The sequence below is a fragment of the Lathyrus oleraceus genome, chromosome 1 (assembly GCF_024323335.1).
Source record: "Lathyrus oleraceus cultivar Zhongwan6 chromosome 1, CAAS_Psat_ZW6_1.0, whole genome shotgun sequence".
Classification (NCBI taxonomy): domain Eukaryota; kingdom Viridiplantae; phylum Streptophyta; class Magnoliopsida; order Fabales; family Fabaceae; genus Lathyrus; species Lathyrus oleraceus.
Genome location: NC_066579.1, coordinates 33,033,618 through 33,057,717, shown reverse-complemented (window position 1 = coordinate 33,057,717; position 24,100 = coordinate 33,033,618). Strand labels below are relative to the sequence as shown.

Here is a 24,100-nt window from a genome sequence, read left to right as displayed (position 1 = left end):
TGAGTCAGTATCAAATGTGTAGAAGGGTTCCTACCTTCTGAACCCACACATTCTTGTCTTAAGCTCTCCCAGGCCAGGGATAAGAGCTGTGAAGTCTTATCTTCACTCACCTTTCATCTGCTTCACCTTAGCCCCTCAATGGCAAGGTTAAGAGCTAACACTACCCAGTTCCAGTGGTTTGTTTGTTGAGGTTGATATGACCCCTCGACTAAAACCTAGCCTTGATGTTTGAGCCCCTTGTTGGTGTGTTTATTTCATGCTGTATGTGCTTGTGTGGTGTGATTGTATCTCCTAGGTTTGCTAGACTCCGCGTAGTCTCGTTTGCATGTCAACTAAGGTAGCACGGTTCCTTCGTCTAGGACTTCCTTTCTTGCTTGAGCTTTCCTAAAACACAAACAAACATTATCCCCTCTTAAGGATACGTTAGCTCCTTCTACTACAGGTGAGTAAGTCTCCAAAGGTCGAGCATCAGGTAGATTGCGCAGTGACGTTGTCCACTTAAAAAACACAAACCAACAGAATAGTTTAGCCGAACTACGGCAACTCTGATTCTCATGTCCAGATGAGATACGTAGGCACGAGATGCGATGTCTTGTCGAGTTTGACTAACAACTAACACTAATTCTCTTCTCTCGCCCTCGTTGCGATCGAGACCTCCCCTTTCTCTTGCCCTAGTTGCAATCGAGACCCTTGCTTCCTGTGCAAGTTAGGTTAGGTGTGGCTTGCTTCCTGTGCAAGTCATGTTTAGGATAGGCTTGCTTCCTGTGCAAGTTAGCTAGAAACCTTAACTTAGGGACGACTTTGCATGACAACATCTAGGCTCGAGTCGTAGTCTCCCTAGTGTTGTGTCTCCCTCTGTTATCTGGTTAGGCTAGTCCTTTTTCCCTGCGTAGGGGAACTACGTCGCCCTGATCCTCATACCAGATGAGGTACGTAGGCAGGAGATGAGCTGATCTCTCCGGGCGCCTTTTTGTCTTTTCGCCCTTTTTCTTTTTCAACCCTTTGTGTATTAACCACCCTTGTGTGTGTTCTGGTTGGAGTCCGACGTAAGTCCAGCGATTGGCAGTTGGTTTCTTGTGTGTGTTTGTTGGTTCGGATGCTGATGTAAGTCCAGCGATTGACATTTAGGCTCCATGTTTACCTTTGCCAGTGTTTGTTTGTGTGTGTCAGCCGAGCTACGAATGCTCTGATTCTCCTTCGTCCAAAGGAGATACGTATGCATAGGATGCGACATCCTAGCGAGCATGTGTCGTTTCCCCAGTCCGAACTACTTCGACTCTGATGTCTATGCCTGATAGACTAAGTAGGCCCAGGATGCGGTATCCTGCCGAGTCAGTTTCAGTCTTGTTTGTTTTCTTGTGTCTCTTTCAGCCAGTGTGTGTGTGTTTCGAGCAGTGTTTTTAGCAACCATTTTCCTTTCTATTGTGCATGGATCCCGTCGAGTACGACGGATGCGTAGGGGTGCTAATACCTTCCCTTCGCATAACCGACTCCCGATCCCATTCTCTTTGGTCGCGAGACCATGTCTTTTCCAGGTTTACTCTGAGCGTTTCCTTTCCCTCTTTGGGGATAAATAACGCACGGTGGCGGCTCTGTTGTTCTTGTTTTCCCGCCGGTTTTTCGCGTAATGCGACAGCTGGCGACTCTGCTGGGGATGTACAGAGAAGTTGACCTGTGCTGGTCCATCTTCCCTGAGCGAGTCTCTCCTAGCGCTCTCTAGGTTCGGGCTTTGGTTGCTTTTTGCTGTTATTTATTGCATTCATTGTATATATGTGCATTTATTATTTGCATTTATTGTTTGCATCAATGTTTGCATTCATTCATTATTATCTGCTGTGTTGTCTGTGTTTCTCTGTTTGGGGGTGGGAGTCACTTGAGGTAAAAGGCCCAATACCCAGGCTATGAGTGAAATCTAGGAAACCTAGGAATAGAGTGATTCATGGGAAGCAGGTGGTGTACGCCACTTAGCGGAACATTGACATCACGAGCAGTTCAGACCCTGGTGGGATATTATCGGTGCATACATCGGGTGTGCACAGGATGATATCCTGCGAAAGGTTATTTATGCTGCGTTTCTTTCGACCTTACCCTGGCCTAGATGACACCCGTGAGTGGGGAGGGAATGATCATTTTAACAGGTACAGTTGGTGACTCCTGGTACTGATAGTGACTACGAGTTATATTTCTGGACGCCGGAGGTTTGACCCTGGTATTGATCAGAGGGTTCCGTTTATTTCGGATCCCTGGGCTGAATTTGAGGGTACTCGCCCAGATGGTGACTCAGTGCTCCAGACTTGGGTTCAAATGCCAGCTCCTCAGATGACTTTGGGGTTTCAGATGGTTCCTCAGATGCCAGTTCCTGCCAGTCTTGGCTCCATCATTTGCATCATAGCATGTTTATTTTCCAAAAAAATAGTAATGCATGAAAATGAAAAAAAAGTTAACTCGCATACGCATATCCTTTATCAGGATCATTCATATTAAAATAGCATCCGCATCATACGCATATCATGTACACATCATCCTTGCATTACAGACATGCTTGGGAGAGACTTCTCACTCTGGTTTTTGACTGAGACAGGATTGTTGATCACCGTCCGCACCGCGACCAGACTCAATCAACAGAGGAGTATGGACCAGGTTCAAGCTGAGCTAGCTGAGATGAGGGCGAACATGGCCCAGTTCATGAACATGATGCAAGGGGTCGTTCAGGGGCAAGAGGAGCTGCGTGCCTTAGCCAGAGACAGGAAGCTGTGATTCCAACTGCCAACCGTGCTTCACCAGTGGGTGTTCCTGTGGATGATAATGCTGCCGCTGCCGCTCCCGCCAGTAACTTTGATGGGGTTGATGAGTTGAGAGGAATAAGAGTCAATGGATAGCCTCTTGCTGCAGAGGTCGATGTCAGAGCTACCCGGGCTCCGATTCGTCATCCAGCTTCGTTTGTCAACCAACAAGAGGACATGTTCACGTTGCTGAGTGAGGATGATGAAGTGGTCAGAATGGAGGATAGGGATCGTAAGGTGGATGCTCTTGCTGAGAAAATCCGAGTCATGGAATGTCAGAACTCCCTTGGGTTTGATGTGACCGACATGGGTCTGGTGGAAGGGTTGAAGATCCCCTACAAGTTCAAAGCACCCTCTTTCGACAAGTACAATGGCACTTCCTGTCCTCGCACCCACGTGCAGGCCTACTTCAGGAAGATCTCTGCTTACACTGACGATGAAAAGATGTGGATGTACTTTTTCCAAGATAGTCTATCTGGGGCATCTTTGGACTGGTACATGGAATTGAAGAGAGAATCAGTCAGAAGCTGGAAAGATCTGGGTGAGGCCTTTCTGAGGCAATACAAACACAACATGGACATGGCGCCGAGCCGAACCCAATTGCAGAGTTTGTGTCAAAAATCCAAGGAGAGCTTCAAAGAGTATGCCCAGAGGTGGCGTGAGCTAGCCGCTAGAGTGCAACCTCCTATGCTGGAGAGAGTGCTGACGGACATGTTCATTGGAACCTTGCAAGGAGTGTTCATGGATCGCATGGGAAGCTGCCCGTTCAGTAGTTTTTCCGATGTTGTTGTCTGTGGGGAAAGAACTGAGAGCCTTATCAAAGCAGGAAGGATACAAGATCCTGGCTCTTCAAGTTCCTCGAGTACTAAGAAGCCATCCTCTGGGGCACCCAGAAGGGGAGAGGGTGAAACAAATGCTGTGCACCGTCGGAGGAGTACGAACAGAGGACAGTATCGGCAAGTTGCTGCTGTGACTATTCCAGCAACTCAAACTCAACAACAACAGAGAAGACCAGCTCAACAGCATCAGCGTCCACAACGTCATCCTCAGCAGCAGGCTTACCAGCCTCCCATTGATAATCAAGCTGGTATGGGTAATGAGAAGAAGAAGATCATTTTTGATCCAATCCCCATGTCCTACGCCGAACTGTATCCCTCTCTGTTAGAGCGGAACTTGATTACTCCCAGAGACCCGCCGCCCATACCCGTCAACCCTCGGTGGTGGTATAGGCCTGAACAGCATTGTGTGTATCATTCGGGTGCTCCTGGTCATGATGTGGATAGTTGTTTCCAGCTGAAGATGAAGGTTCAAGACCTTGTGAGGTCAGGTATTCTGATCTTGGAGGATTTAGGTCCCCGTGTTAATCAAGCTTGAAGATAACAAGTCCTGGGCTGGCGCCGACTTTTTCTTCAGAAGGGTTGTTCAGAAGCTGCTGATGCAAGAGATACTGACGGTTGTCATCCCCGGTGGGATCTATCACAATTGGGTCACTGTGGGCGTTCCTACAGTTGTTCATAAGTCTTTGTAATAATCACTTTGTTTAAAAACCCTTCTCCCATGCCAAAAGGAGAAGTGATGGCATTGTTGGCAACATTTTGTGCAATGATATTTTCATTCAAATAAATTCATGTTAAACATTTGTTTTTCCATTTGTTTTCTCTTTTCGCTATTTACATGAAATTGGTGATCACAAAAAACCTCAAAAACAAGAATAAAAGCAATCTTTTCATCTGCATAACGATTGTCTTGTTTGATTTTCAAAGAGCTTTTCATATCAAAATCTTTATGCAGGTTGTTTCTCAAACCCATTGAACATAATGATCGGACGTCATCTCCCAATTTTGAATTCCCTGTATTTGAAGCGGACGAAGATGATGTTGAAGGGATTCCTGACGAGATTTCCCGATTTCTTGAGCAAGAAAAGAAGATCACTCAGCTGCATCTCGAGAATCAGCAGAACAGCCAACTGGGGCATTAATAAAAAAAAAAAAGAAGAAAAAAATCAATCAAAAAAAAAAAACAAAGAAAGAGAGGGTGCAAAATCAAAAGAAAGAAAAGAAAAAGAAAGAAAAAGAAAGAAAAAAACAAAAGAAAAAATAGCACCCTCAAAGTCCCAAGTTGACTGATGCTGAATTCGATCAAGAAGAAGAGATCAACTGTCATGTGTCATGGTCAGTTATATCAGCAGAGAGTGATGAAAGCATTCGACAAGAAGGTCAAGTCTCGAGTTCTGAGAAAAGGACCGTGTGCTCAAGAAAGTTTTGTCTTTCGTGCCCGATTCAAGGGGCAAGTGGACTCCAAGCTGTGAATGTCCATATGTGGTCAAGAAAGCCTTTTCAGGCGGTGCTCTGACATTTATAACAATGGATGGAGAAGTTCACTCGCCCTGTGAATCCTGGTGCAGTCAAGAAATACTTCGCCTAAAACAAAAAAAAAGTAAAAGCTCGCTAAGTCGAACACCCCAAAGGGCGACTTAGGCAAAAAGGAGCGTCTCGGTGGATTGAACACCCGAAAGGGCGATCCAGGCAAAAGTTAGAGACATTGAAAAAAAGAATTTGCATCCCGCTAGATTGAACACCTCATACTGGGGCAATCTAGGCAAAAATTAGGGATTTGGCAAGTAACTGCATCTTGACAAGACTGTGTTGTACATCTGTCATCCGTCAGGGATTCTCGATTCGTCGTCGACTGAAGCTCTGAATACATCGAAAATTCAGAATGGTAGAGGAAAGGTCATTATGTTCAATGTAGCCCTCTTCAATATATATCACGGATTTCAAATTTGTACAGATCTATGGAGTCTCGCCCTTTGCAGACTACCATTCCATTACATCTATTTGAGCTTTTATCCCATTATTTGCACTCTTATTTGTTTTCAACTCAACAAATGTTTTGCACGTTTTAACTGATAAAGTATCATTGTTTTCAAAATAAACAAATTTTTCAAAATTGTTCTTAAACAAAGCGAACCTTCACAATGATGGAAAGATACTTAGGAGACCCACAGTGCTCTCCCAAGGGCGGTTTGATTACCAACAGGTAAGACAATTGTTCGTATCTCGAGCATGATTGTATCTTTTTTCCTGCAGAACATTTTCATGGTTTCTCCTCAACGAGGTTGCTCAGTGCAGTGTTGGTTGAAGTTGTTTATCTTCATGTTCCCGGCAGTGCAACATTCTTCCTCCAAGTCCCTGTTAGCCCTATTGTGGGGCATCTCCAGTAGAGTGTTGTTTGAGCCCTACCGTGGGGCATTCCCAGCAAGGTTGCTGTTGAAATACTTTTGTGGGGCAGTTCCCCAAGCAGAGTGTTTACTGAAGACGTTAGCGTTCGTCTCTCCAGCAGAGCAGTCTTCTCCTCTCCCCGCAGGATGGTGTTGTTCCCTGATATCCCGGTTTCCAGTAGATCGCGTTTGCTCTCTGGTGTTTTTGACCCTCCCTATGGAAGAAGAGTAGTACCGGGTGGTTGATTCTTGGACCTGCGTGTTGAGCATGTCTGTTTGTCAGCATTCATCATATATTTTAGGTAGAATGCATACATGCATAATCATAGCATTTGGATACTAATGTTGCAGCTGTTGCCGTGTATCTGTTGATATCTGCCTCCTGCTATTTGGTAATACAAGATCTCCCTAGTAGATTTTCCCCTAGCAGATGTGGGTGTGTCTGATCTCTCCATGTAGAGCCAACCCCTTAAGCAGAAAGTGTCTATCCTTTCCTGCCATTTCCCCACTGAGATACATCCTCGTGGATGACGGTTGTTTCCGTTCCCTCCCAACATGCATTGGGATGGGTAGTCCCTATTGAGTTTCTTTCCTCATTAGGGTGGGTCTGTTTCAGTCTGCCTTTTTGGATCGATCCTAAATTGGCTCCCCGTTGACTGTTTCTTGTGCTTCCCTGGGGCATAAATGAATAGTTGCTCACTAACCGGCACTCGTTCATCTTATCCTCAGCGGAATTTGTGGGCCTCTACCGACAAACCGGTAGTTGTAAGTCCTATCGTCGTGGTTTTCTACCTACAAGCCGGTAGTTGTAAAATCCCACTTTCACCCCCTAGCAGAGGTAACCTTTGTGGTTCATCCTGTTTGTTGGCTTCTACCTACGAACCGGTAGCTGTAAGTCCTTTCTTTACGGGCCTCTACCTACAAACCGGTAGTTGTAAGTCCTATCGTCGTGGTTTTCTACCTACAAGCCGGTAGTTGTAAAATCCCACTTTCACCCCCTAGCAGAGGTAACCTTTGTGGTTCATTCTGTTTGTTGGCTTCTACCTACGAACCGGTAGCTGTAAATCCTTTCTTTACGGTCTTCTACCTACAAACCGGTAGTTGTAAGTCCTATCTTTGTGGTTTTCTGCCTACTAGCTGGTAGTTGTAAAATCCCACTTTCATCCCCTTGTTGGAGTTAACCCTTTGTGCTCATCCTATCGATGACTGGTTACTTTTCCGTGGTTTTCTGCCTACTAACCGGTAGATGTAATCCCCTCTTTGCAGTTATCAGTATCCGGTTTGTGATATTGATATTCTTTCCCCTCTGGATACTTGCCTTGATCAAGCAGTATTGTCCCCATTGGGTCTTTCCCTTCCTTTTGGGTATTTGCTCCGAGTTAGCAACTTTATCCTCTGATTGGTCATCTTTGCATACCTAGTCCTGGTACCGATGCCTTTCTTTTCGGTCGTTTATCCATTTAACAACCTACAACCCGATTATGGATAATCTTCCATGCGAGTGTATTATCTACGTTCTGACGGCTATAGATAATATATCTCATGCACTCTTTGGTCAATCTTTCGATTGTTATCACCAGCAGAGTAAGATTCGTATTCCTTGTGGAATCGAATGTCCATCCTTTAACAAGTTTGCCTTCGCTCTCTTCAGGATGTTTTCGGTCGTTTATCCATTTAACAACCTACAACCCGGTTATGGATAATCTTCCATGCGAGGTTATTATCTACGTTTTGACGGCTATAGATAATGTATCTCATGCACTCTTCGGTCAATCTTTCGATTGTTATCACCAGCAGAGTAAGATTCGTATTCCTTGTGGAATCGAATGTCCATCCTTTAACAAGTTTGCCTTCGCTCTCTTCAGGATGTTTTCGGTCGTTTATCCATTTAACAACCTACAACCCGGTTATGGATAATCTTCCATGCGAGGTTATTATCTACGTTTTGACGGCTATAGATAATGTATCTCATGCACTCTTCGGTCAATCTTTCGATTGTTATCACCAGCAGAGTAAGATTCGTATTCCTTGTGGAATCGAATGTCCATCCTTTAACAAGTTTGCCTTCGCTCTCTTCAGGATGTTTTCGGTCGTTTATCCATTTAACAACCTACAACCCGGTTATGGATAATCTTCCATGCGAGGTTATTATCTACGTTTTGACGGCTATAGATAATGTATCTCATGCACTCTTTGGTCAATCTTTCGATTGTTATCACCAGCAGAGTAAGATTCGTATTCCTTGTGGAATCGAATGTCCATCCTTTAACAAGTTTGCCTTCGCTTTCTTCAGGATGTTTTCGGTCGTTTATTCATTTAACAAACTACAACCCGGTTATGGATAATCTTCCATGCGAGTGTATTATCTACGTTCTGAAGGCTATAGATAATATGTCTCATGCGCTCTTGGGTCGAAGTCGTCCTCCCCAGTCGAGTAAGATTCGTATTTCTGTTGGAATCGAATGTCCATCCTTTAACAAGTTTGCTTTTCTAGCCCTCTTCAGGATGTTGAGTGTTTTGGAACACAAACCAATTCACGCTTTGGCACTCAGGCCAATTTTCCGGTATTTAGACCGAAGAAGTTTCCGACGATCAGGTCGATGTACTTATGTTTTTCCGGTATTCAGACCGAAGAAGTTTCCGACGATCAGGTCGATGTACTTATGTTTTTTCCGGTATTCAGACCGAAGAAGTTTCCGACGATCAGGTCGATGTACTTATGGCACTCAGGCCAATTTTTCCGGTATTCAGACCGAAGAAGTTTCCGACGATCAGGTCGATGTACTTATGTTTTTCCGGTATTCAGACCGAAGAAGTTTCCGACGATCAGGTCGATGTACTTATGTTTTTTCCGGTATTCAGACCGAGGTGGCGTTCAGGCCAATTTCCGATGTTTCAGATCGACATCAAATCTCTCATACACCGATGCTCAGTATTCAGACTGACGAGCGGCGCTCAGGCCGTGGTTATCCCTGTGTTACCATTTATTTTGGTATCCAGGTCGACGTTTCTGTTTCGGTATTCAGGCCGATTTCTTTTTCCGTTCCAGACGGGTTTTTCTTTCAAGACTGTTTTCTTTGCCGATCCTGACAGGCATTCTTGTATTATATCCAGTTTGTGCAAATTCTACGGTTCTTTGGTATTCAATCCCTGTTTACCCTGAAAGTCTGACAGCCATTGCTATCATCCGTTCGGGTTCCCAGCTGATTGAATAGGGGCAGCTGTAGCACCTCAAATTTGCACCTATCATTGTACATACATTCTCATATTAGGTCATAGCATAACATGGTCCACTGCATAGCATTGCATTGTCCCATTTGCCTCAAGTGCAAGATCATCAGGAGAATTAGGTCAAACTGATCAGGAGATCAGTCAACCAAGCAAGCAAGTGTGTTTCTCAAGGAGCCAAGGCCCTAGGGTTGGTCCAACATGTTCACATGACTTGGGGATCCATTTGAAGTGTTTAGGTCAAAGATTGGAGGCTCAGAGGTCATTAGTCCATGCACAATCAGTCAGAAACCCTAAAAAGTAAAACTTGGTCAACTGTGGTTGATTTTATGGTTTTGATGGATGGATTTGGTTTGAGAGAGCTTATTCATGTCCCAATAGGCCCCATTCATCATGGAAAATAACATCATTGAAGAATTTGAAGCCAAAACAGAAAATTTCCAAAAATAGAAACTGGACCTGTAATTTTAACTGCCAAAAATGGAAACTTCTTGAGCCTAAACTTACATCATGATACAAGCTTCAAATGAATTTTTGCCCAACATGAAAGTTGAAGATCTTGTTCTCCCATTTCCAAAAAGTCCAAGAACTCTCAATTCCCATGTATGGTTGGCAAGATATGATCAATTCATTTTCAAATTTTCTTGAACTTCAAAAGGCCATATCTCTCAAACCATTTGGCCAAATTTGGTGAGGTTTTTTCCAACAAGTCATATTTAACCTCCTCTTTCCAAAAATGTAACTTTCATGCACCAAAACATTACCAATCAAAATGGCACTTTTGGACCTACATGGATTATTTTCAAGTGAGGTGAAAAATTGAACTTTCCAATTAACCATTCCCAATCAAATTTGCCATTCAATTGAGGTCTGAAATGTTGATCATGACTTGTTACAAGGCCCAATTCGCAGCTTGCACCTCCACATTGCCACTTAAGTGAAAAATGGCAACTTAGCAATTTGGTTCATTTAAGCAAAGCATGATTAGCATACTTGGATTAAAAGTTAAACAGCACATATATACCATTTTTCTGAGCATTTGGTAGCCCTAGCAGCCACACAAACACAGAAATTCACTCACTCTCTCAAAACTTCATTTTCTTGCCATTTTCGAAATCTTCAAAAACCTCAAGAGAACTTGACCTTGCCTTGCTCGATCCACCATCTAAACAGCATTGTGAGCTTGTTTCCACCATCATTCTCCAACTGTAAGGCTGTTTTGCTGGACTGGTTTTTCAAAGCATCATCCATGGCAGAGTTGGGTTTGAACTGTTCCAAGCATCTATGAGCTCAAAGCCTTCAAGCATTCATCATTTGGGACTAGGAGCTTCACCTGTTTCGGATATTTGAAGCCAAATAACATCAAAATCTCAGCTGCACTTCAGAACTGGTAAAATTTCGATCTCATTGTTTCATCAAATCAATACATGCTTTGAAAAGATCTCTCCATTTTGAGCTTTGTGATGGTCTTACTTTTGAAAATGGTTGATTATTTCTCGAGTTATGCTGAAATGAAGTTTGAAGATGAAATGTATTTCTGTTCGATTCATGAGTTGTATGATGTTTTAATGAAAATTGATGTTGGATTCATGTTTGTCATGCTTTGCTGATCATTTGTGTATATTCAATTGCCATTTCTAGAAAAAAAAATTGCTGAGTCGAATTTGGAGAAGAATGTCATGCTACTGTACACACATAAACCCTAATATTTCCATGGCCATTCCCCTGTTCACGTATGCATGCCACTGTGTCCCCATGCGGACCAATGAGAACATTTCCCTGGCCGTGAGCAAAACGCACCGTTTTGTTTAATGAATACCATAATTACAAATATGCCATTCTCGGTTTATTAATTCAATTTAATTCATTTATTTTTCTCATTTCATTTCATTTGGCATGGCTTACTTGCAAAAATCATAATTCATTCATTTTAAATCCAAAATTCATGGGACTTGTTGCATTGTGTTCATATGGATCCCTAGTTTTTTATCATGATTTTTGTTGATTTTTTGGATGAGTAGATTTTAAATGGCATTAGGATTTTGTTCATGTGCCCAATTTTTTGTACATCTTGCCAAAACCTTTGTGAAATTGTGATGCATTATCCTATGGACTTGAAACTTTTTGAGCACAAACTAGACACATTCATGTTTATTTTGATGTAGAGTTTGTGAATTTATCTTATCTGGATTGTGAGTTGTGAATTTTTGAAGTAGGGTGTGACAATTTATGTCACACCATTGATGTGTAACTTGATGATTTTTGATACCATGCTTCCTGACCTCCAATTGAGCTGAATTTTTGCATGAACCTACTCTTGTATGTCTAGTTTGTATGTGAATTTTTGTGGATTTATTTGGGGCATTTTCCATTTGTTTGAGATTTTTTCCCCTGTTTGACCAAGATGTTGACCTTATGTGATGCATATTTCCATTTCATTTGTGAAATCCTCATACATTATTAGATGGACATGAAATTTTACATGAGATAACTAGACATCCTAAGCTTTGCCATGATTTTAGTCCCATTCATTTATCATATGCCCTCTCTGATTTATGAATTTTTCAAGTTGATGCATGTTTGGTTGACTTCTTTGAGCATGTTCAAAATTGCTTTGACTTTCTGATTTTCATTGACTGCCTTCCACTTGTCCAAATGAGATGAAATTTGACATGCTTACCATGCTATGTGTTAGGACTGATCATGATTTATTTGGTGATTTTTGGAAATGTTTGAGTTGACTTTTGATGCAAGTCTTTCTGTTGACTTCTATGAGCTCTCATTTGCCATGCTTTGACTTCTTTTGCTTATGAAATGATGATGATGCATGATATGAACATGAAACCAATTGGGTTTGCTTCCTAAATGTTTGAATTTGATTTTGATTGGACATTGCTTGCTGTTTTGACTTTCTCATTCATTTTTGACCCTAGGCTTGTCCTAGTGGTCCTGTGGCTTATGTTTGAGTTCTTGTTTTCAGGTTGACCAACAAATGACCAATGAGACCATTTCTTTTTGATTGAGCTTGCTTGAATATCATTGACTAACTTGTTTGTTTTGTAGGTGGCTTGGCTCACATGCCTTGAGCTTTGTGCTTTGCGCATTTGTTAATTGTATTGACTGTTGATTCCTACTTCCTTTGCTTTAGCTTTTGAATTGTGTACTGATCTGTTTGACTATTTCAGGTACCATTAGTTGCTTAGTTCTTTGAACTTGCTTTGCTTTGCTTTAATAGCAACTTGCTTTGAGGTATAATCCCTTTTTCTTCATGTAGTCTGGAAGACCTGGCCTGTTACTTGGCCAGGCAACTGTCTGAAGTCCTCCTTAAGAGGCAATGTTTGTGTATGTTTAAATCTTGTCCTTGTACATAGTCAAAGACCTCCTAAGTGAAGAGGCAATTGGCAGAACCCAAGGGATATGCAACCTATCCCCTGCTATTCTGTGTGTCTTCTGCTTTGCTCACACCACTGTGTTGATGCATTGCAGATACAAACCCAAGATCTTGTACAATTGTACAGTTGAGTCAGTATCAAATGTGTAGAAGGGTTCCTACCTTCTGAACCCACACATTCTTGTCTTAAGCTCTCCCAGGCCAGGGATAAGAGCTGTGAAGTCTTATCTTCACTCACCTTTCATCTGCTTCACCTTAGCCCCTCAATGGCAAGGTTAAGAGCTAACACTACCCAGTTCCAGTGGTTTGTTTGTTGAGGTTGATATGACCCCTCGACTAAAACCTAGCCTTGATGTTTGAGCCCCTTGTTGGTGTGTTATTTCATGCTGTATGTGCTTGTGTGGTGTGATTGTATCTCCTAGGTTTGCTAGACTCCGCGTAGTCTCGTTTGCATGTCAACTAAGGTAGCACGGTTCCTTCGTCTAGGACTTCCTTTCTTGCTTGAGCTTTCCTAAAACACAAACAAACATTATCCCCTCTTAAGGATACGTTAGCTCCTTCTACTACAGGTGAGTAAGTCTCCAAAGGTCGAGCATCAGGTAGATTGCGCAGTGACGTTGTCCACTTAAAAAACACAAACCAACAGAATAGTTTAGCCGAACTACGGCAACTCTGATTCTCATGTCCAGATGAGATACGTAGGCACGAGATGCGATGTCTTGTCGAGTTTGACTAACAACTAACACTAATTCTCTTCTCTCGCCCTCGTTGCGATCGAGACCTCCCCTTTCTCTTGCCCTAGTTGCAATCGAGACCCTTGCTTCCTGTGCAAGTTAGGTTAGGTGTGGCTTGCTTCCTGTGCAAGTCATGTTTAGGATAGGCTTGCTTCCTGTGCAAGTTAGCTAGAAACCTTAACTTAGGGACGACTTTGCATGACAACATCTAGGCTCGAGTCGTAGTCTCCCTAGTGTTGTGTCTCCCTCTGTTATCTGGTTAGGCTAGTCCTTTTTCCCTGCGTAGGGGAACTACGTCGCCCTGATCCTCATACCAGATGAGGTACGTAGGCAGGAGATGAGCTGATCTCTCCGGGCGCCTTTTTGTCTTTTCGCCCTTTTTCTTTTTCAACCCTTTGTGTATTAACCACCCTTGTGTGTGTTCTGGTTGGAGTCCGACGTAAGTCCAGCGATTGGCAGTTGGTTTCTTGTGTGTGTTTGTTGGTTCGGATGCTGATGTAAGTCCAGCGATTGACATTCAGGCTCCATGTTTACCTTTGCCAGTGTTTGTTTGTGTGTGTCAGCCGAGCTACGAATGCTCTGATTCTCCTTCGTCCAAAGGAGATACGTATGCATAGGATGCGACATCCTAGCGAGCATGTGTCGTTTCCCCAGTCCGAACTACTTCGACTCTGATGTCTATGCCTGATAGACTAAGTAGGCCCAGGATGCGGTATCCTGCCGAGTCAGTTTCAGTCTTGTTTGTTTTCTTGTGTCTCTTTCAGCCAGTGTGTGTGTGTTTCGAGCAGTGTTTTTAGCAACCATTTTCCTTTCTATTGTGCATGGATCCCGTCGAGTACGACGGATGCGTAGGGGTGCTAATACCTTCCCTTCGCATAACCGACTCCCGATCCCATTCTCTTTGGTCGCGAGACCATGTCTTTTCCAGGTTTACTCTGAGCGTTTCCTTTCCCTCTTTGGGGATAAATAACGCACGGTGGCGGCTCTGTTGTTCTTGTTTTCCCGCCGGTTTTTCGCGTAATGCGACACAAGGGCATTAAATGGTTTGAATGAGTTAGTTCTTTTTTGACTTTTTGAATGTTTAAGTCAAGTATAGTTAAATTTATTTACAAGTTTGATTTAAGAAAAATAAGTTTGAAAATGCAATGGTCTAAGGCCAAAGTTTCTACCTTTTTGTAAAAGTGGTCAAAATTTAGAACAAAATAGTTCATACAAAGAAGGTTTTGAAAATGGAGGGAGAGATTTTGAAATTAAAGAAACGGGGAGAAGATGAAGAGACTACCCTAGATACAAGAATTTTAAATTTTAAAGTTGAAAAGAGCTGACCAAATGGGAGCAATCCAATAGACAAGTGTGTCAATAGAAACCCAAAATTCCCTTAGACTTTTTAGAATCAAGCAACACACAAATGCACAATTATATCAATCTTGAAGAGCAAAGGCATCAAATAAAGATGGCCTCATCCAAGCTTATCCACTTCAATGATCTTCTTTAGAATAACCTATGTAGTAGATGAATTCCACAAGTTACAGGTTCAACATAACAACTTAACAATGATCAATGTTGCAGATGAATTTGGAGAGATCTTGAATGATATGTCAGATGAATTCAAACTTGCAAGTTCTTGGTCTTTCAACAAATTGGCATTGGCCAAGTCCATTAGCAAAGGAATGTTACCTAAATTCTAAGTCCAATTGGGGAGATCAAAACAACAGTCCACTCAAATTCTTTTAGGGTTTTTGTTATTATTATGTGCATTAATGGCCAAATACCACATAAACAAACAAATCAACAAAGTATATCACACAATATGGTCCAAATGGACAAAGTGAAAATTGCATGAACATGAACAATTAGAATGATATGTACAATGACAAATGATAATAAAAATAAATTGCAATTAAAAGTAAAAGCTTGAAAGTAAAGGTTAATGGTTAGTAAGTTAATAGTTAGTTTTGTTTTGCTTTTGATTTAGAGACATTCTTTGGAGAACACTCAACCCACTTACCACAAGCATGGATCCTTCATAGGGTGGAATGAAGGTAGCTTAGTTAACATCGAACCAATATAAAATTAACCTTGTTAATTTTCTTGTTTGTATGGTTACTTTGTTGAGTTGATTTTGAAAAAGATTTTGTTTTTAGAATCCCAATTCAAACCCCCCCTTTCTTGTGTTTCTTTGCACCTTCAATTGGCATCAAAGCTCTGGTTTTGGTCTTGATAAGATATCAAATACCTAACAGTGTCAGATAAATATCTAGGGTGAAACACAATGGCTTCCATTCCACCACCAATTGCTCAAACAAATGATAAAGATCATTACATTGTTAAACCTCCTGTTTTTGATGGAGATAGATTTGACTATTGGAAGGATAAAATAAAGAGCTTATTTCTAGGTCATGATGTTGATATATGGGATATGGTAGTTGATGTCTAGGTACACCCAGTAGATGCAAGTAGTACCAAAGTGGAAAGAAGATTGATGAATGATCCACAAACGAAAGATTATAAGAATCATCACAAAGCAAGAACCATTTTGATAAATTATATTTCACACATTAAGTATGAGAAAATCACCAATAAATATACTGCTAAATCTATTTTTGACTCTTTGAGGATGACGCATGAAGGCAATGCTCAAGTTAAAGAAATCATGGCTCTTGCCTTCATTCAAATATATGAAGCATTCAAGATGGAGGATGAAGAAACTATTGAGAACATGTTCTCAAGGTTTAAGACTCTTATTGCAGGACTTAAGGTTTTGGACAAAGGGTATTCTACTGGTGATCATGTTAAAAAGATCATCAGAAGCTTACCAAAGTGTTGGAAACCTATGGTAACGGTTCTGAATTTATCAAAGGATATTAACAACACTTCTCTTGAAGAACTTATTAGTTCTTTAAGAAGTCATGAGATTGAGATCGAGGAAGATGAGGCCAAGCGGAAGAGAAAGTCAGTTTCTTTGAAGTCTTTTGGAAGATCTGAGAAGAATAAAGCTCTTTAAGCTGAAAGTGATGGAGATTCTAAAGAGGAATCATAAGAAGAAGACGAATTGTCTCTTTTGTCCATACGGGTTAACCAACATTAGAAGAAAAGACAAGGAAACATAAGAGGAAAAATAAGGACATGTGGCTGCTCTGAGTCCATTTCCTGATCCAAGAAGGTTGGAGCTGGCAAATAACTCACGTGCTTTGAGTGCAATGAGTTTGGCCACTTCAAGAATGAATGTCCAAGTTAAAGAAAGAAAGGCCCAAAAAGAACTTCAGAGGCAAGAATAAGGGTCTAATGGCTACATGGGATGATTCAGATTCTTTAGAAGATAATTCTGAAAAAGAGCAAGCTAATGTGGCCCTGATGGATTGCACAGAAGCTCCTGTAGAAACGATTCAATTTGAGTCAAAATCCGAGTCAGATTCTGAAGAGGTATTTTCTGAACTATTTCGTTCTGAGCTTGAATCTAGTTTTTCAGAAGTTCTGGAAAAGTATCAGAATCTTCTGGACAAATACAAGGATCTGAAAAAGATTCATGTATCAGAATCAGAAGCTCACTGTAAGCTTTAGAAAATGTTTTCAAGTTTAAGAGAAGAAAATCTTACTTTGAAAAAAATAACTTTGTGCCTTTAAGAAAGAGTCTCAAACCTAAAAAGAAAAGTATTTCAATGGTAGGAAGTATGGACTAGTCATTATTGATGACTACAACAAATGAACATGGGTGAAATTTCATAGACACAAGGATGAGTCACATTCTGTGTTTTCTACCTTCTGCTCTCAAATGCAAAATGAGAAAGATCTCAGAGTTGTAAAAGTCAGAAGTGATTATGGTGGTGAATTTGAAAACAAAGTTTTTGATTTTTTTATGCTAATGACATTTCCTATGATCTATCCTGCAGTAGAACTCCACAACAAAATGGAGTTGTAGAGAGGAAGAATATGACTCTGCAAGAGATTGCCAAAACCATCATCAACGATACTAATGTGCCCAAGCACTTTTGGGCAGAGCCAGTCAACACAGCATGTTATATTCAAAACATGATATCTATAAGACCTATTATGGGTAAGACTCCCTATAAATTTTGGAAGAATTTAAATTCCAACATTTCATATTTTCATCCTTTTGGATGTTCTCGTTTTATGTTGAACATTAAAGAGAATCTGAACAAGTTTGATTCTAAGGCATAGAAGTGCATCATGTTAGGATACTCTGAATGCTCAAAAGGCTACAAAGTGTATAACATTGAGACACAAGTTGTTGAAGAATCAATCCATGTCAGATTCGATGATAAGCTTGACTCTGAAAAGTCAAATCTAGTTGAGAAATTTGTATATCTGGAGATCACTTACTTAGGTTCTAAAGGAAAGACTTTAGAAGCCAAAGAAGATGAAGATAAAGACTCTGAAGCTCCTCGACCAGAAGTTGTTGAAGCTCAGACTCCTCTAAGAAGGCACAGACAGAGATCTTCATATTCTGAAGAATTGCTTATAGGAGATAAGTTTGAACCCGTCAGAACCAGATCCTCTTTCAAGCCCTCAAAAGAAAGCCTTATGGGTTTTATGTCTCTAATAGAGCCCACATCAATTGATGAAGCTCTTCAGGACACAAAATGGACTATGGAAATGCAAGAGGAACTTAATCAATTCACCATTAATGATGTATGGGATCCGGTGCCAAGACCCAAAGGAACTCACGCTATTGGAACCAAGGGGTCTTCAGAAATAACTTGAACGAACAAGGAGAGAGAGTTAGAAATAACGCTCGACTGGTTGCAGAAGGTTATAATCAGTAAGATGGAATTGACTATATAAAAACATTTGTACCAGTTTCCAGGTTAGAATCTATTTGTCTCTTAATTTCATTTGCAATTAACTATAACATCATCTTATATCAAATGGATCTTAAAAGTACATTTCTGACAGGTTACATTATTGAATGGTTACATTACTGAAGAAGTGTTTGTACACCAACCCCCCTGGTTTTGAAAACTCGAAAAAAAATCCAGATTTTGTTCTTGAACTGAAGAAATCATTGTATGGTCTGAAATAAGCTCCTCGAGCATGGTATGAAAGACTAAGAATTTTTTTGTTAGAAAATGATTTCACTAGAGGGAAAGTTGACACAAAATTATTCTATAAGTTATTCAAAAATGATATTCTTGTTGTTCATATTTATGTTGGTGACATTATATTTGGTTATGCTAATGCTACTTTGTGTAAATAATTTACTAAGTCTATGCAAGCAGAGTTTGAGATGAGTCTAATGGGAGAACTCAAGTTCTTTCTTGGGATTCAAATCAATCAAAGTCCAGAAGGTACGTACATCCATCAGAGCAAGTACACCAAGGAACTTCTGAAGAAGTTTGACACGTCTGAATGTAAGATGTCAAAGGCCCATATGCATCCTACATGCATTTTTGAGAAGGATGAGGTAAGTGCTAAGGTAGAACAAAAGGTATACAGAGGTATGATTGGCTCTCTCTTATACTTGACTGCTTCTAGGCCTGACAATTTGTTAGGTGTCTGTTTGAGTGCTTATTTCCAATCTGATCTTAGAGAGTCCTACTTAATAGTTGTTAAGAGGGTCTTCATGTATCTAAAAGGTACGATTAACCTTGGGTTGTGCTATAGAAAATCCAAATACTACAAGCTAGTTGGTTATTGTGATGCTGATTATACTGGAGACAAACTTGAGAGGAAAAGAACTTCTGGAAGCTGTCAGTTTCTGGGAGATAATCTAATATCATGGTCCAGTAAAAGGCAATCAACAATAGCACTTTCAACTGCTGAAGCTGAATATATAGTTATCTTTGAATGCAACACTCAGATGCTCTGGATGAAAAGTCATCTCGAAGACTGTTGAAAAGTATATCTTCGGCAAATATTTTTATATCGTATCCACAGAGATTGGTTGTTATTACCTCCGTTCTATAATCCAAATTGTTATAAGTTTGAAAGGTAACAAAGTTGTTTTGTTTGGAAAATTATCTTGTGAGTAAATGTCACTAAAAACAGTAAAATGGTTTTAGTCAAATGTAAAAGCTTGGCAAGATTGGAGTTCACTATTCTAAATGCTTATGATTCCTTATGATAACTATATAGATTTAAGATTATTGATGATGTTCAAGTATCCTCTCAAAGTCATTTATGTCTAAATGATATTGTGATAATCACTATATTGATCCTTAGACGATCTCTCCACCTAACTATCAATATAGCAATCTTTAATGTTTAATACCAAAGAAGAGTAATGAATAAACCTATATCTACAACTTATTCACTACTTGAAAATCTGTTTTATGTCAAGACTCAAATAATCTCTTTCAACAACTACTCAAATCTGGTTTTCAACTTAGGGCAAAAACAGTATTCAATACATCAACAATCTTTATCATATATAAAAGTCAAATGGAGTACATAAACAAATGAGAATAGCTACTACCTCCAATCTTGACAAAATGGAGTTTAGCTCCTCATCATCATTGTTACAAAGCAGAATGTTAATGGAAGAAAAACTCTGTTTTTTTCTCTCCTACCAAAAATATCTCAATGTATCAATGTGTCAATAATAATCATGAATGTCTTAGAATAATGTGTTCTCCTATCCTAAAAGAGTTGACATTTCCTTAATTGATCATTTCCATCCAAAGCAGAAAAGCTATTCCAAGACAGACACCAAAATGGCAAGACAGCTGGTCATGAAATACAACACCCTTGGCCCAAAATCAGCTTGGTGGATTCGCAACCTTCGCGGCGCGAAGGCGGTTCACGGCGCGAACTGAAGCTTATCCAGCTTCCTTGCTTTGCAAGCTTCATCAAAAATCTTCCAAATTGTGATGTTGCATTCCAAAAGCTCTTTCATCTAAAAATTCTACAAAACTAACAAATCTGTGAAATAACTATTCAAAATAAAATAAATTAAATCTAATTGCATTTATACAAATTAATAAGAATAAAAGTGTGTAGTTACATCAAAGTTTGGTAAAAGGGACCAATAAAATGATATAAAAAGTAGTACTAATTGGTCCCTAACAAAGACTTCTAGGTATATGAGAGTAACATTCCTATACTATGTGATAATACTTCTGCTATTTGTTTATCTAAGAATCCTATTTTGCATTCTAGAGCAAAACATATAGATAAAACATCATTTCATTCGTGACTATGTTCAGAAGGGTATTTTAAATCTAAAAGTTATTGATACAGACCATCAATGGGATGATATCTTTACAAAACCCCTTGCTGAAGATAAATTTGGTTTCGTTCTGAAAAATTTAAAAATGGACTTATGTCCAGAATGAAAAAGGATGTTTCTCTCAGAATGTTTATCTCTCAGAATGGTAAAATATGACTCTGAGACTTATTGGTTGTTCTGAAGGTGTGAGACTTCTGAAGTGAGTAAAATTCATAAGTTCAAATGTATCCTATCAAAGTTTCTTTTTTTTGCAAATCTGCTTTATGGATACTGAACAATTTATTCATTAAATAGTTGTCAATTCGTCTCGATTAGTGGAACAGTTTTAAGACAATTGTCTTAGAAAACTGAATCGTCTCTGATCAGATGATGTGATACGTTGGGTGAGTACATCTTGGGACTAGGTAAAATCTTTCACGCTTTACCCCCTTGTCAAATTTTTTGACATTTGAGTTTAATTTGTCATGATTGAAAAAATCTCTACTCAAACTCACCCCACTCACGTCACACACCTTCGCTACTTTCACAACCCACACTTTTACTTTTTGAGCCAAAAGTTGCAGTAAACCATAAAACCTTTTTTGATCTTCATCAATGGATTCTACTCAACAATCTACTAAATAAGGTCAACATTAACAAGCTCAACAATCCGTTCTACAACCATCTGAGAGTCAACAATGCAATTCGGTTATTCAAAGATCTTCAGTGTCGCAACCACCAAAATATATTCCTTATCTTCTCCAAACTTACACGAAACAATCTACTTTGCATCCTGGAAAGTTTATGTACACTAGTGATGCCTACGATAATCTTGAGATTACACTTTCCACTCCTAAAGAGGACTTAGAAGTTCTTAGTGAACTTATGGTTGATTTTGAAAGCATTAAAGATCATGACTTTCATCTTCTATCTGCTATAAAATTTCAAGGTTGGGAGAAGTTCTTTGATTGTCTTCAAGGTCCAGTTTTCCCTCATCTTGTTAGAGAATTTTGGATTCATGCTAAGATATCTACCTGTCAAGTTGCTTCTTTTGTCTTTGGAAAGAAGATTGTAATCACTGAGAAACTCATTATCAAACTCATTGGTAATGACAGATCTGGTATAAGGTGTGAACTGATGGGAGAAAGAATATTTGATCAAGTTGAAATGACTAAAGTTATTTCCACTACTAGAAGTCATTCCAACAAGATCAAGAATCTTCACTCTAATTTAAGGATTTGGGAATCTTCACTCTACTCACCCTAATTAGGGTTATCCTTATACAATGATGAGAGATTATTTTGTAATTTATAAGAAAACTAACACACTAAATAATGGGCTTTTACACACAGATCATTACACAAGCTAACTTAGAGAACAAACTAACTTAAACAAATGGGCATAACAAACAGGTCAAATTTGACATGCTAACAATCCTAGCATACTTCGACTACAACATGTGAACAAACTTCGAGGGTATGCTAATGATCCTGTCGGATTATTGAACCAAGAAGTTACCCTTCAACCATACTAGAGTTCGATCCAATATGTCACATTAACCATCTTTGTTATTAGATCATGTAAGTAAGTAGCTCTACATTTGTATGTTACCAAATTATTTGTATAACTTTATAATGTGAAAACTCTCATTCTTCAAATTTGAACTATGTTTAAATATTTGTTAGATGACCCGATGTGTTTCTTATATTCAATAAAATAGTGTTAGCAATTACGATGTTGCAAAAAAACCATTCCAAAAATATAAATGAAAATTAAATACTTTTAATTAGTATTTATGTGTTGAATTTGTCTTTTAAACTCATCTAATTGTTCACTTAACGATAGTAAATATAAGATTTTAAAATATTAATGGTCATTAGGATTTTTATTTCTACAACATTTTTTTATGTTTTTATTCTCTTTTACCCTTATATCATACATATTGAGGATTCTCAAAAATGGAATAATAATTAGGAATACATGATAAGTCATTGTAATAAAAGTTATATTATCTATTGAATTTGATTTGCTATTGATTTTGGTGGTTGGTTGTGTTATAATAATGAGATATTGTTTAGTCATGTTAGAAAATCAGTTAGATTAGGTAAAGAAACAATTTCATGCAAAATTTGTGGTTTTAATATTAAAATGTGTGATTTTAATATTTATATCATTGTTATAAAAGTTTATGCCATATTTTGTAAGTTAACCAGTATAACATGTGATTATGTAAAAGAAAATATAACATGTGAAGGGTTTAAATAAAACATCAAAATACTCTCCTGAAAATTTTGTCATAAAGAATCCAAGAAAGATCATTAATGAGTTTTCTAAATCCTAAACCGTAAACCCTATATCTTAAATCATGGTTTATGGTTTAGGATTTATGGTTTAGTGCATACACTCTAAGAATGGATAAATAAAGTCATTTAGTGTGTAACTCTGAGAATTAGTCTATTTTTTCAAATTTATCTTATCCTAATTGAAGTCACGTTACATCCCTTTACACCTTAAAATATTGTGTATCAAATTTGATTTGAAAGGTTTATTAAAAATATTGTTGATTCCTAAGGACGAACACTCTGACTTTAGCTTTATAAGAAGTTAATGCAATCTTGTGAATATTAGAGAAAGATTTAATTCATGGTGTTGGGAAACATAACCTAATTTTCATTAAGAGGTTATTTTTTAAGGTGATGTTTACAATGATGACAATGCTGAAATTTTGTTTTATCTATTAAATAAAATTTAAATCTACTTTCAAAACCAACATATTTGTATAGTCATTGTTAAATGAAACTTGTTGATTTCTTTTTATAGAGGTTACTTTTAAAGGATTATGTATAGAATACTACTTTTTTTCTTCTATTATTAGAGTTAATAAGTGTCAAATATCACACGAATAAAATAATATATTTAATTGTGTAATATAAAGTTAACATTCTTTAGTATTAGATTAGGTAAGCAGCTTTAGATTTATATGTTAATGCCGAAGAAAGAAATTATTTTTTATGTTTTATAATATGTTTTATATTTCAATCAAATCTAAATATAATTAAAATTTGATATTACTTTATCAATTTTTTACTGATAATTAATTAACCCGTGTCGCACACAGTTTTTAAATAGGTACTTATTAAAAAGTATAGTTTTAATTTTTTAAAAGAAGTTAACCGCTCTTATATTATATAAAATAATTATTTTAATTTTTTAATTTTATTTATAATATCTATAAATCTCATAAGACTGAGGTGTTTTTTCTCCTAAATTAGACCTTCTTTAGATAAAAGTTTCTCAATATTGTGAATCATGTGATTTGATTCATTTTGTTCTCTCTAAATTAATCTTCTCTTATAATTATTCAATTTTGCTTAGATATAGTCTTTTTTCGGTTTACGTAATATGTAGAATCGATTTAGGTAGCAAAGAGAACTAACCATAGATTTCTATACCGTAACCAAATAGGATTGTGAGATTGTTTATGATTTCTAGAGATAAGGCATAATGAGTTGTGATATGAGGTATTTTAAATGCCATAAACCTTCTTGCGATTATTTTAGGATCATTTGATAATGTAAA

The 24,100-nt window shown here is 38.6% G+C and overlaps 1 protein-coding gene across 1 annotated transcript; it reads left to right on the top strand.

The window, feature by feature from the left end:
• Positions 1 to 18,730: 18,730 nt before the first annotated feature.
• Positions 18,731 to 19,210, top strand: LOC127088979 (secreted RxLR effector protein 161-like). The gene has a single exon (XM_051029340.1). It carries the CDS (start codon positions 18,731 to 18,733, stop codon positions 19,208 to 19,210), a length of 480 nt encoding a protein of 159 aa, XP_050885297.1.
• The last annotated feature ends 4,890 nt before the right edge of the window (positions 19,211 to 24,100 follow it).